The sequence below is a fragment of the Trachypithecus francoisi genome, unplaced genomic scaffold (assembly GCF_009764315.1).
Source record: "Trachypithecus francoisi isolate TF-2019V2 unplaced genomic scaffold, Tfra_2.0 Lachesis_group11, whole genome shotgun sequence".
Classification (NCBI taxonomy): domain Eukaryota; kingdom Metazoa; phylum Chordata; class Mammalia; order Primates; family Cercopithecidae; genus Trachypithecus; species Trachypithecus francoisi.
Genome location: NW_022681456.1, coordinates 10293374 through 10306114, shown reverse-complemented (window position 1 = coordinate 10306114; position 12741 = coordinate 10293374). Strand labels below are relative to the sequence as shown.

The 12741-nt window shown below is 49.4% G+C and overlaps 1 protein-coding gene across 2 annotated transcripts in view; it reads right to left on the bottom strand.

The window, feature by feature from the left end:
* The window catches only part of ABCB9 (ATP binding cassette subfamily B member 9), a 47914-nt gene that overhangs the window by 5344 nt on the left and 29829 nt on the right, over window positions 1-12741 (bottom strand). For both annotated transcript variants that reach the window (XM_033220237.1, XM_033220236.1), the window contains 4 exons: window positions 11021-11209; window positions 10322-10495; window positions 4813-4972; window positions 1469-1605 (listed from right to left, as the gene is read on the bottom strand). In XM_033220237.1, the coding sequence (XP_033076128.1) occupies window positions 1469-1605; window positions 4813-4972; window positions 10322-10495; window positions 11021-11209 (660 nt within the window). The remainder of the gene's footprint in view (window positions 1-1468; window positions 1606-4812; window positions 4973-10321; window positions 10496-11020; window positions 11210-12741) is intronic.

The following is a 12741-nucleotide window of genomic DNA, read 5'->3' as shown; positions in this document are numbered from 1 at the left end:
CTTGAGGTCACACAGTTATAAACTGCATAACGGAGCTGCTAGTCCAGGTCTCCCCATTCTGTTTTTTGTTTTTGTTAGTTTGTTTTTTGAGATGGAGTCTTGCTCTGTTGCCAAGGGTGGGGTGCAGTGGTATAATCTCAGCTCACTGCAACCTCTGCTTCCCAGGTTCCAGCTATTCTCCTGTCTCAGCCTCCCAAGTAGCTAGGATTACAGGCACCCGCCACCACACCTGGCTGACTTTTGTATTTTTCGTAGAGATGGGGTTTCACCATGTTGTCCCGGCTGGTCTTGAACTCCTGACCTCAGGTGATCCGCCCGCCTCAGCCTCCCAAAGTGCTGGGATTATAGGTGTGAACCACTGCACCCAGGCTTTTTTTTTTTTTTTTTTAGATGGAGTCTTACTGTGTCGCCCAGGCTAGAGTGTAGTGGCATAATCTCAGCTCACTGCAACCTCCATCTCCCGGGTTCAAGTGATTCTCCTGCCTCAGCCTCCTGAGTAGCTGGGGTTACAGGCATACACCACCATGCCCAGCTAATTTTTGTATTTTTAATAGAGACAGGGTTTTACCATGTTGACCAGGTTGGTCTCGAACTCTGGACCTCAAGTGATCCGCCTGCCTTGGCCTCCCAAAGTGCTGGGATTACAGGCGTGAGCCACCATACCAGGCCTGTTTTGTTTGTGTTTGTTTGTTTGAGCCAGATGGAGTCTGGCTCTGTTGCCCAGGCTGCAGTGCAGTGGCACGATCTCGGCTCACTGCAACCTCCACCTTCCAGGTTCAAGCAATACTTCTGCCTCAGCCTCCCAAGTAGCTGGGATTAGTATCAGTAAGTATTGTAGTAAGCCAAGATTGTGCCACTGCACTCCAGCCTGGGCGACAGAGCAAGACTCTGTCTCAAAAAAAAAAAGAAAAAAAATGGAAATACTACTCTACCAGTTGGCACAGAGCCCTCCTCCTGTGACCCCGGACTTCTTCACAATTCAGCAAGGAAGAATAACCACCACAGGGCTCTTCCCGCGTCCGGGCCCAAACCTCCTACAATCTTGGCTTCAAGCAATACTTCTGCCTCAGCCTCCCAAGTAGCTAGTTTTTGTATTTCTAGAGAGACGGGGTTTCACCATGTTGGCCAGGCTGGTCTCCAACTCCTGACCTCAGGTGATCCACCTGCTTGGGCTTCCCAAAGTGCTGGGATAACAGGTGTGAGCCACCAATCACGACCTAGGTCTCCCCATTCTGATACCTTCTCTCTCGCCCCACACCATACAGCTCTGCCTGGAGCCTGGAGGCTGGGCCCAGAGTGGCTCCTGGTTCCCCACTCTCAACACCAGGAATTCACCAGCCCAGGAGGCTGACAGCCTGGGAGAGCTCCTGGGGCCCGTCTCTTCTCAGCACCCATCTGCTGGGTGATGGGGGCTCTGGCCGCCTGGAGCCGCTTCTGCCCCGGCATTGCCTGCCGCCCTGTGACTCACCAGATACTCGCTCTCGGCATCCAAAGCGCTGGTGGCTTCATCCAGGATGAGGACCGGGGGGTTCCGAACCAGAGCCCGGGCCATGGCCACCCGCTGCTTCTGGCCACCTGACAGCTGGGCGCCCTTCTCCCCTGTCTCTGTATGGTGGAGACACAGAGACAATTTAGCAACAGGTGAGGCCGGGCAGCCCTGGGGAAGAGTGAGGGTCCCTGCCCTGCAGCTGTGCAAAGGGCAGGCTGGAATCCACAGCTTGAAAGCTCATGAAATGATGTTCCCCTCACCCAACGCATCAGGGGCATGCAGATTAAGCCTACATGCGAATTGATACCAAGTTACCAATTTTCACCCATTCATTTGGCAGAAACCCAAACATCTGACAGTACACAGTGCAGGTGAGGCTGCAGGGAGACAGGCCCTCACCCGTCCTCCTGGAGAAGGGGAGTTGGAGCGAGTCCCATGGCTTGAAGAGCTGCAGCAATCACCCTGGGTCTATGAGTCTGTGCAGTGCAAAGGTTGTGTGTATTCACCACAGATGTGCGTGCGGCCTGTGGCCCAGCAAGCCCACCTGGACCAGTTTTCCCCATGGACCAACTTCCTCCCATGCACAACAATATAGACACAGGTCACGCATGACTCACAGCGCTGTTATTGCAAAAAATAAAACAAATAGACTCAAATGTCCATCAACAGGAAATGGAGTCAATAAATTATTATTATTTTAGAGACAGGGTCTCACTCTCTCACCCATGCTAGAGTGCAGTAGTGAATCATTGCTTACTGTAGCCTCAAACTTCTTGGTTCAAGCGATCCTCCAGCCTCAGCCTTCTGAGTAACTGAGAATACAGGTGCATGCCACCACACCTGGTTAACTTAAAATATTTTTCTATAGAGGTGGGGTCTCACTACACTGCCCAAGCTGTTCTCAAACCCCTGGCCTCAAGCGATCCTCTTGCCTTGGCCTCCAAAGTGCTGGGATTACAGGCGTGAGCCAGTGCACCTGGACATGCCACCAGCTCTTTATTATTTCATTTTGCTTTCATTGAGATGAAACTGACATAATATAAACATAACCATTGTAAAGTGAATAATCCGGGCTGGGCGCAGTAGCTCACACCTGTAATCCCAGCACTTTGGGAGGCCAAGGCGGGCGGATCACAAGGTCAGGAGATTGAGACCATCCCGGCTAACATGGCGAAACCCTATCTCTACTAAAAATACAAAAAATTAGCCGGGTGTGGTGGCACGTGCTTGTAATCTCAGCTACTCGGGAGGCTGAGGCAAGAGAATCACTTGAACCCAGGAGGCAGAGGTTGCCGTGAGCCAAGATCGCACTACTGCACTCCAGCCTGAGTGACAGAGCGGGACTCCATCTCAAAAAAAAGTGGATAATCCAGTGACATTTAGTGCATTCACAATGTTGCATAACTACCACCTCTATTTAATTCCAAAACATTATTTTAAAATATTTATTATATCAATTAATTAAAACCACTTAAGTTCATATTAGGTAACTTTTAAAAAAATAGTATATTTAGTATATTTTTATTTAAAAATTATTTTAAATTGACAACTAAAAATAGCTCATATTTAATGGTGTACAATGTGATGTTCTGAAATACATATACACTGTGGAATGGCTAAACCAAGCCAGTTAGCATATGCATTGTCTCACATATTTATCACTTATTTTTAGAGGGAACACTTAAAATCTACTCTCTTAGCTATTTTCAAGTACACAGTACACTGTTATTAACTATAGCTGGCCAGGCATGTTGGCTCACACCTGAAATCCCACCACTTTGGGAGGCCGAGGCGGGCGGATCACCTGAGGTCAGGAGTTCAAGACCAGCCTGGCCAACATGGTGAAACCCCGTCTCTACTAATAATACAAAAAAAATTAGCCAGGCATGGTGGCAGGCGCTTGTAATCCCAGCTACTCGGAGGGCTGAGGCAGGAGAATTGCTTGAACCTGGGAGGCAGAGGTTGCAGTGAAGTGAGATTGCACCACTGCACTCCAGCCTGGGCGACAGAGTGAGACTCTCAGTTAAACAAACAAACAAACAAACAAAAAACTATAGTCAACAGGTCTCTTGACCTTATTCCTAAATGAAAATTTTTATCTTTTGATCAACATCTCTCCAATCTCCCCTATACATTGTATATATTTAATTATTGAAAAGGGGCTATTCATGTGGTTCAAAAATCTAAAAATATAGGCTGGGCACAATGGCTCATGCCTGTAATCCCAGCACTTTGGGAGGCAGGAGGATTGCATGAGCCCAGGAGTTTGAGACCAGCCTGGGAAACATAGCAAGACCCCGTCTTTACAACAAAAATAAAAAATGGGGCGGGAGGACAGCTTGAGTCCAAGAGGTTGAGGGTGCAATGAGCCGTGATCACGCCACTGCACTCCCACCTGAGTGACAGAGCAAGACCCTGCCTCAAAAAAAAAAAAATTCTAAAAATATATAAAACTATAAATAAGTCGGGCACGGTGGCTCACGCCTGTAATCCCAGCACTTTGGGAGACTGAGGTGGGCGGATCACGAGGTCAGGAGATCGAGACTATCCTGGCTAATATGGTGAAACCCCATCCTACTAAAAATACAAAAAAATTAGCTGGGCATGGTGGCAGGCACCTGTAGTCCCAGCTACTTGGGAGGCTGAGGCAGGAGAATGGCGTGAACCCGGGAGGCGGAGCTTGCAGTGAGCAGAGATCGCTCCACTGCACTCTAGCCTGGGTGACAGAGCAAGACTCCATCTCAAAAAAAAACCTATAAATAATGAAAAGTTCAAGTCCTTTCTTCAGTTCCCTCCTGCTCCCACCAAAACTTCTTTCATTAGTTGCTTACACGTCCTTATCGAGTTTCTTCATGCAAATATGAACATGTTATTTTTATCTCCCTGATCCTTTAATAGGAAAAAACAACAGCTCCTTATACTCTGCACCTGGCTCTTTTCACTTAGCATCATATCTCAGTGACCTTTCTATACTGATATATGGAGAGCTGCCTCCTCCTCTGCCTCCACCTCCTCCTCCTTCTTCTACTTCCTCTTTTTCCCAGCAGCATAATATTCCAGTGTATGGGCTTCTATAATAATTTAGTTAGTAAATACTTTGCTGAGTCAGAGCACAGTGGCTCATGCCTGTAATCCCAGCACTTTGGGGATTGCAGAAAGATTGCTTGAGCCCAGGAGGTCCAGTCTAGCCTGAGTAACATAGCGGGACCCCATCTTTACAAAAAGAGAGCAGGTAGCAGAGGGCAGTCCTTAACCCTCAAGAGAGTTATGTCCCTGAGGGTGATCCTGTGGGCCCAGGAGAGGGGCCACCCCCAGCTCCACACCTGTGCTGTAGCCGTCCTGGAGTTCCATGATGAAGCCGTGGGCGTTGGCCTTCTGTGCGGCCTCCACCACCATCTCGAAGGGCACAGTGGGCAGGCCGTAGGAGATGTTGTCTGTGATGGAGCGGGCGAACAGCACGGGCTCCTGGCTCACCAGGGAGATCTGGGGAGGAGGAAGCACGGGGCATGAGAGGCTAGGAATGTGTTCATCCAGCTTTCCCCAGCAGCCTTGCTGCCTGGGGCCTGGAGACGCCAGCAGTCTCAGGCCTGAAACCTGATCAGGGCCCAGTGACTATACTGAGCTGCCTCTCTTCTTCCCCAACAGTGACTCCTGCCTGTACCCACAAGCCCTCAGCTCCCGTAAACAGCACACTGGGGCCTGCTACATTTGCTGCTCTGGGATAAGCCAAGTTCCCTGCCTCCAAGAGAAAGCTCACTGGCCATCCCTGTCCTGGAAAAAAAGAAAGAGGGATAGAGTATAGAATGTTGCTCTGAATGAGTTTGCCCATCTCAGGAAGCAGGAGGCCACAGCAGGGCTCCAGGTCATACAGACTGCCCAGGCGGTGGTCCCCTCCCCTCTAAGAGAACAATTTAAAGGAGCTATCATCTCTAGATTCCAGTTTCAGGAACCTGGGCCTGCAAAACTAATAGTATGGCCAGGCTTGGTGGCTTATGCCTGTAATCCCAGCACTTAGGGAGGCAGAGGCAGGAGAACTTCTTTAGTCTAGGGGTTCAAGACCAGCCTGGGCAACACAGCAAGACCCCATATCTACAAAATGAAAAAAAACATAGTATGGAAGATATCATTGCAACACGGTAAGTAGCAAAAAATAACTAGTTAATTAATTAAATTAAAATAGAAACAATCTAGGTATCCATAAATGGGGATTGGTTAAATAGTGACAGTACATCCTTAAAACTGAATTGCAATAGGTACATATACACAGCATAATTCTATTTTTGTTTAAAAAAATTATAAGCATGTGCCTTCATATACTGATACATTTCTATAAAGATAGGAAACACGCTGAAAAGGATATTTACTAAACTGTTAACACTGGTTACCTCCATGTGTTGAAATTCAAAAGGTAAGGTGGAGGGGGACACGCATGTCTGAGTTACAAGATTCATTATAACTATGAGAATATGATTTGCTTGTAGCATTTTATTGTTTTATGTTTACAGAAATTAACATTTTTAAATTTAAAAGACAGAGGCCGGGCATGGTGGTTCACACCTGTAACCCCAGCACTTTGGGATGCTAAGGTGCGAGGATGGCTTGAGCCCAAGAGTTTGAGATCAGCCTGGGCAACATAGTGAGACTCCGTCTCAATAATTAAAAAATTGGCCGGGCGCGGTGGCTCAAGCCTGTAATCCCAGCACTTTGGGAGGCCGAGACGGGCGGATCACGAGGTCAGGAGATCGAGACCATCCTGGCTAACACAGTGAAACCCCGTCTCTACTAAAAATACAAAAAACTAGCGGGCGAGGTGGCGGGCGCCTGTAGTCCCAGCTACTCGGGAGGCTGAGGCAGGAGAATGGCGTAAACCCGGGAGGCGGAGCTTGCAGTGAGCTGAGATCCGGCCACTGCACTCCAGTCCGGGCGACAGAGCGAGACTCCGCTTCAAAAAAAAAAAAAATAATAATAATAATAATAATAATAATTAAAAAATTGGCCACGTGTGCACAGTGGCTCATGCCCATAATCCTAGCACTTTGGGAGGCCAAGGTGGGCAGATCACCTGAGGTCAAGAGTTCCAGACTAGCCTGACCAACATGGAGAAACCCCGTCTCTACTAAAAACACAAAATTAGCCAGGTGTGGTGGCGCATGCCTGTAATCCCAGCTACTCGGGAGGATGCGGCAGGAGAATCGCTTGAACCCATGAGGCAGAGGTTGTGGTGAGTGGAGATCGTGCCATTGTACTCTGGCTTAGGCAACAAGAGCAAAACTCCATCTTGGAAAAAAAAAAAAAAATTGACCCGATGTGGTAGTGTGCACCTATAGTCCCTCAGGAGGCTGATGTGCTGATGTGTGAGGATTGCTGGAGCCCAGGAGGTCGTGGCTACAGTGAACCATGATCACACCACCAAATTCCAGCCTAGGTGACAGAGTGAGGTCCTATCTCAAACGAAAAGTACATAAATAGGACAGGCACCATAGCTTACTCCCAGCACTTTGGGAGGCCGAGGCATGCGTATCACTTGAGGTCAGGAGTTCGAGACCAGCCTGGCCAACATGGTAAAACCTTGTCTCTACTAAAAATACAAAAAATTAGCCAGGTGTGGTGGTATGTGCCTATAGTCCCAGCTACTTGGGAGGCTAAGGCAGAAGAATTGCTTGAACCCAGGGGGAAGAGGTTGCAGTGAGCCGAGATCACGCCACAGCACTCCAGCCTGGGCCACAGAGCGAGACTCCATCTTAAAAAAAAAAAGAAAAGAAAGCAAAAGTACATAAATAAATATGAGAGGCTATTCATGAAGAAGGAAAACCAAATGGCCAATAAATACATGAAAAGGTGTTTAATATCTTCGGTAATCAGGAAAACGCAAAAAACCACAATAAGCTACCACTGCATTCTCACCAGTTAGCAAAAATTCAGGACTGACAATGCTAGGTGTCTGAGAATTGAAGCGTGGTACCTACCGCAAAGTGTGAACAGCTCTACCCAGGGGCCTCTTCTAAAACTTGGGTGAGCAGCAGCCTGGTGGCCCCCTACTTGGCATCACTTCACAACAATCTATTTCTGGTTACATGCACATGGTGTGAGCAGATTTCACAACCCATGGCCCTCACCACCATCTAGAACTTGGCTAGGAGTTCTGGAATCTCTGTGCCAACACTCAGGCTTTCACATAATTTATATTGATGATGTAAATGGTGCTCCCTTAATAGTTTATATTTCTTGGACAGTGCACAACCTGAGCAACCATCCAGGGCATCCCTGCTCTTAGGCCAGCACAGGGACAGGTGTTACGGTTCCTTTCCTGAAAGGATTACTAAAAACTGTCCAGTCATGAATAGCCTATTTTGAGTACTGGAGATGACCTAAATGTGGAACAGCTGACACTCTCCTTCACTGCTGGTAGAATGTAAATTGTAAAACATAAATTGGTATAACCACCTGGGGATAGCTGTTGTGGCAGAAACTACTGCAGCTGGGGATGTACATCCACTATCACCAAGCTTTCTACTCTTAGGATTACACCTTGGGAGAACATACTCATGTACACCAGAAAACACAGACAAAATTGTCCACATCCCACATTGGTATTTTTGGTAATGGTAAAACAAAACAAAACAAAACTGAAAAACAGGCCAGGTGCAGAGGCTCACACCTGTCATCCCAGCACTTTGGGAGGCTGAGGCAGGAGAATCACTTGAGGCCAGGTGTTTGAGATCAGCCTGGGCAACATGGTGAGATCACATGTCTACAAAAAAAAATAAAATTAGCTGGGCATGGTGGCATGTGCCTGCAGTCCCAGCTACTTGGGAGGTTGAGGTGGGAGGATGGCTTAAGCACAGGACTCTGAGGCTGCAGTGAGTTGTGACTGTGCCACTGCACTCCAGCCTGGGCAACAGAGGGAGACCCTGTCTCAAAAAAAAAAAAAAAAAAAAAAATAGGCCAGGCGTGGTGGCTCACGCCTGTAATCTCAGCACTTTCAGAGGCCGAGGAGGGTGGATCACAAGGTCAGGAGATTGAGACCATCCTGGCTAACATGGCGAAACCCTGTCTCCACTAAAAATACAAAAAATTAGCCGGGTGTTGTGGCGGGCGCCTGTAGTCCCAGCTACTCGGGAGGCTGAGGCAGGAGAATGGCTCAAACCCGGGAGGCAGAGCTTGCAGTGAGCCGAGATCCGGCCACTGCACTCCAGCCTGGGCAACAGAGCGAGACTCTGTCTCAAAAAAATAATAATAATAAATAATAACTAAATAAATAAAATAAAATATAAAGGGAAACAACCCAGCCAGGTGTGGTGGCTCATGCCTGTAATCCCAGCACTTTGGGAGGCCAAGGCAGGCTGATCACCTAAGTTCAAGGGTTTGAGACCAGCCTGGGAAACACGGTGAAACCCTGTCTGTATTAAAAATACAAAAATTAAGGCCGGGCGCGGTGGCTCAAGCCTGTAATCCCAGCACTTTGGGAGGCCGAGACGGGCGGATCACGAGGTCAGGAGATCGAGACCATCCTGGCTAACATGGTGAAACCCCGTCTCTACTAAAAATACAAAAAACTAGCCGGGCGAGGTGGCGGGCGCCTGTAGTCCCAGCTACTCCGGAGGCTGAGGCAGGAGAATGGTGTAAACCCGGGAGGCGGAGCTTGCAGTGAGCTGAGATCCGGCCACTGCACTCCAGCCCGGGCGACAGAGCAAGACTCCGTCTCAAAAAAAAAAAAACCAAAAAAAAAAACAAAAATTAGTCGGGCATGGTGGCACACTCTTGTAATCCCAGCTAGTAGGGAGGCTGAGATAGGAGAATAGCTTGAACCCGGGAGCACAGAGGCTGTAGTGAGCTGGGACTATAGCACTGCACTTCAGCTTGGGCAATAGAGCAAGACTCCATCTCAAAAAAAAAAAAAAGGGAAGCAACTCAAATATCTAGCATGCATAAATAATTGTGATAAACATTTGTACAGTGGGCTACCACCCAGCAATGAAAATGAATGAACTCTATCCCCAGCCTCAACCTGGATGACTCATAATGTTGAGTGGGAGACACAAGACACAAACTAATCCACACACCAATCAGGATTCTACCCAGATGAAGTTCTGAGCAGGCAGCACAGCGCTCTGCTGTTCGAGGGTGCACAGAGAAGGCAGAACCAATTAAACGCAAGAACATGAAGACTCTAAAAGCCAAGACATTACTTCTTGGGGGAAGAGAAGGGACATGTGGCAGGGGGAGGAGGAGGCTTCTGGAGTGCCAGAATGTTCTGTTTTTTTTTTTTTTTCTTGAGACAGAGTCTCATTCTGTTGCCCAGACTGCAGTGCAGTGGCCCAATCTCAGCTCACTGCAACCTCTATCTCCTGGGTTCAAGTGATTCTCGTGCCTCAGCCTCCCAAGAAGCTGAGATTACAGGGATGTGCCACCACACCTGGCTAATTTTTCTATTTTTAGTAGAGATGGGGTTTCGCCATGTTGGCCAGGCTGGTCTTGAACTCTCGAGCTCAAGCAATCCACTTGCCTCGGCCTCCCAAAGTGCTGGGATTATAGGTGTGGGCCATCACACCTGCCCTTTTTTTCTTTTTTAATAGAGACGGAGTCTCACTATGTTGTCCAGGCTGGCCTCAAGGAATCCTCCAGCCTCAGCTTCCCAAAGTGCTGGGATTACAGGTGTGAGCCACTGCACCCGGCCAAGAATGTTCTGTTTCTCTAGGAGGGTGCTGTAATTGGTGATAATTCTTTGAACTGTCCATTTATCTTTAGTGCCCTCTTCTGCACCTGTTACAGCTCACGAGAAAGACAGATGCAGAAAGGGCAGAGGAGTGCAGCCCAGGCCCATCCACATACCACACGGTGCAAGTACTTGTGGTCGTAGGCGCTGATGGGCTTGCCGTCCAGCAGCACGCGGCCCCCCTCCAGGGGGTAGAAGTTCTCTAGGATGTTGACGCAGGAACTCTTCCCACTGCCCGAGGGCCCCACCAGGGCCGTCACCTTGCCGGGGCACAGGCTGAAGGAGACATTCTGCAAAGAACACACAGGCACAGTGTGGGGTCATTGGCTCAGGTCCCAGGACTGGATGCCCTGGCCTTCAACACAGGTGGGTGCCCTTCCCAGCCTACCCCATGTGCCTCTGCCTCGCTTGGACACTGCTGGCCCCTAAATGTTCTCCTTTCTAGGACACTAGGACTTGGAAGCCCCTTTAGATTTGCTGTTTCCTCTGTCTGGAATGTTCTCTTTGCAGGGAGCCCCCTGATGAGGTCTCACCTCAAATGTCACCTCCTCCGAGAACCCCTTCTTGACTGTTACCACCATTCCCATGGACCATCCCTACCACAGCACCCTGATCTATTTTCTTTCTAGCACTTATTATCTGGAATCATCCTGTTAAGTATCTGTCTTCCCCAACTGGAGCCCAAAACTCCTGGAGGGCAAGGATCTTGCCTGACATATTCCCAGCTGCCCTGCCACAGCCTGGAGTATAGGAGGTACGTGAGAAATGGGGTGACGGAAAGGCTGATTCTGGCAGGTCTCAAGCCGTGCCCTCACCTGCAGGACCTGGGTGTGGGGCCGAGTGCGGTAGGTGAAGGTCACGTTCTCAAAGTCCACCCGGCCCTCCAGGTGGTCGGGGGCCAAGCTGCCATCGTGCACCATGGTTGGCTGCCGGTCGATGAACTCGAACACCTTCTCAGCAGCCCCCACTCCCTGCATCAGGCCGCTGTAGACGGAGCCCACAGACTGGGGAGAGGAGACACGCGTTCCTGTCCCACTGACACCCGACTCCTAGGACCCACCCCTGCTAGTAGAGAGATGAGGCGGGTACAGAGAAAGCAAGGAGTTCTGGTGGGGAGGTGCAGGAGGCCAGTGACCACTCACTGTTGCATTAGATAATGACAGGGGAGGTGAGGACAGCAGCGTCACCAGCACCCTCCCAGCCATCCAGCCGAGTGGGTGCCGTCATCCCCACAGGAGCAGATGGAAGCACAGGAACTGGCAGGGGTGTGGCACAGCGGGAATCCAGCCTTGGTCTTTCAATTGCCATAGCATAGCTTTTTTTTTTTTTTTTTTGAGATAGAGTCTCACTCTGTCGCCCAGGCTGGAGTGCACTGGTGCAATCTTGGCTCACTGCAACCTCCACCTCCCAAGTCAAGTGATTCTCCTGCCTCAGCCTCCAGAGTAGCTGGGATTACAGGTGCTCGCCACCACGCCCAGCTAGTATTTGTATTTTTAGTAGAGACAAGGTTTCACCATGCTGGCCAGGCTGGTCTCAAACTCCTGACCTTAAGTGATCCTCCCACCTCACCCTCCCAAAGTGCTGGGATTACAGGTATGAGCCACTAGACCTGGCTTGATTTCAATTTTCAAAATGGGTCTTAATCTGTACTATAAACATATTCTCCTCGGGTAAAAATACATAGAATATGAATGTAAATCACAATAACGGCCCATTTTCTTGAGCATTCTGCTTTTATGTATTTGTTTTTGAGAGGAGGGTCTCACTCTGTTGCCCAGGCTGGAGTGCAGTGGTGCGATCTTGCTCACTGCAACTTCCGCCTCCTGGGTTCAAGCGATTCTCCAACCTCAGCCTCCCAAGTAGCTGGGACCACAGGCATGAGCCACCACCACGCCCAGTTAATTTTTTGTATTTTCAGCAGAAATGGGGTTGCACCATGTTGCCCAGGCTGGTCTCAAACTTCTGAGCTCAAGGAATCCGCCTGCCTCAGCCTCCGAAGTGCTGGGATTACAGGTGTGGGCCACTGCACCCGGCCAAGCATGCTCTGTATGTTAGGAGGTAGGTTCTAACATTATCTCTTTTTTTACTGATGAGGAAACTCAGGCCCAGAGGGTTCAAGTAACTTGGCCCAGGTCACACAGCCTAGAAGTGGCAGAGCCAGGATTTGAATCCAGGCCCGTCTGTCTCCTGAGTTCAGACTCTTAGGTGCTGAATGTCCTCACTGGTGATATGGGGGTGATATCAGCACCTGTGTCCTGTTGCTGTGAAGGCAACAGCTGGTAGTAAACACTCAAAACCCCAGAGCTGGCCGGGCACAGGGCCTGTAATCCCAGCACTTTGGGAGGCCGAGGCAGGCGGATCATTTGAGGTCAGAAGTTCGAGATCAGCCTGGCCAACATGGTGAAACCCCCTCTCTACTAAAAGTACAAAAATTAGCTGGGCGTGGTGGTGCATGCCTGTAGTCCCAGCTACTGGGGAGGGTGAGGCAGGAGAACAGCTTGAACCCGGAGGCAGAGGTTGCAGTGAGCCGAGATTG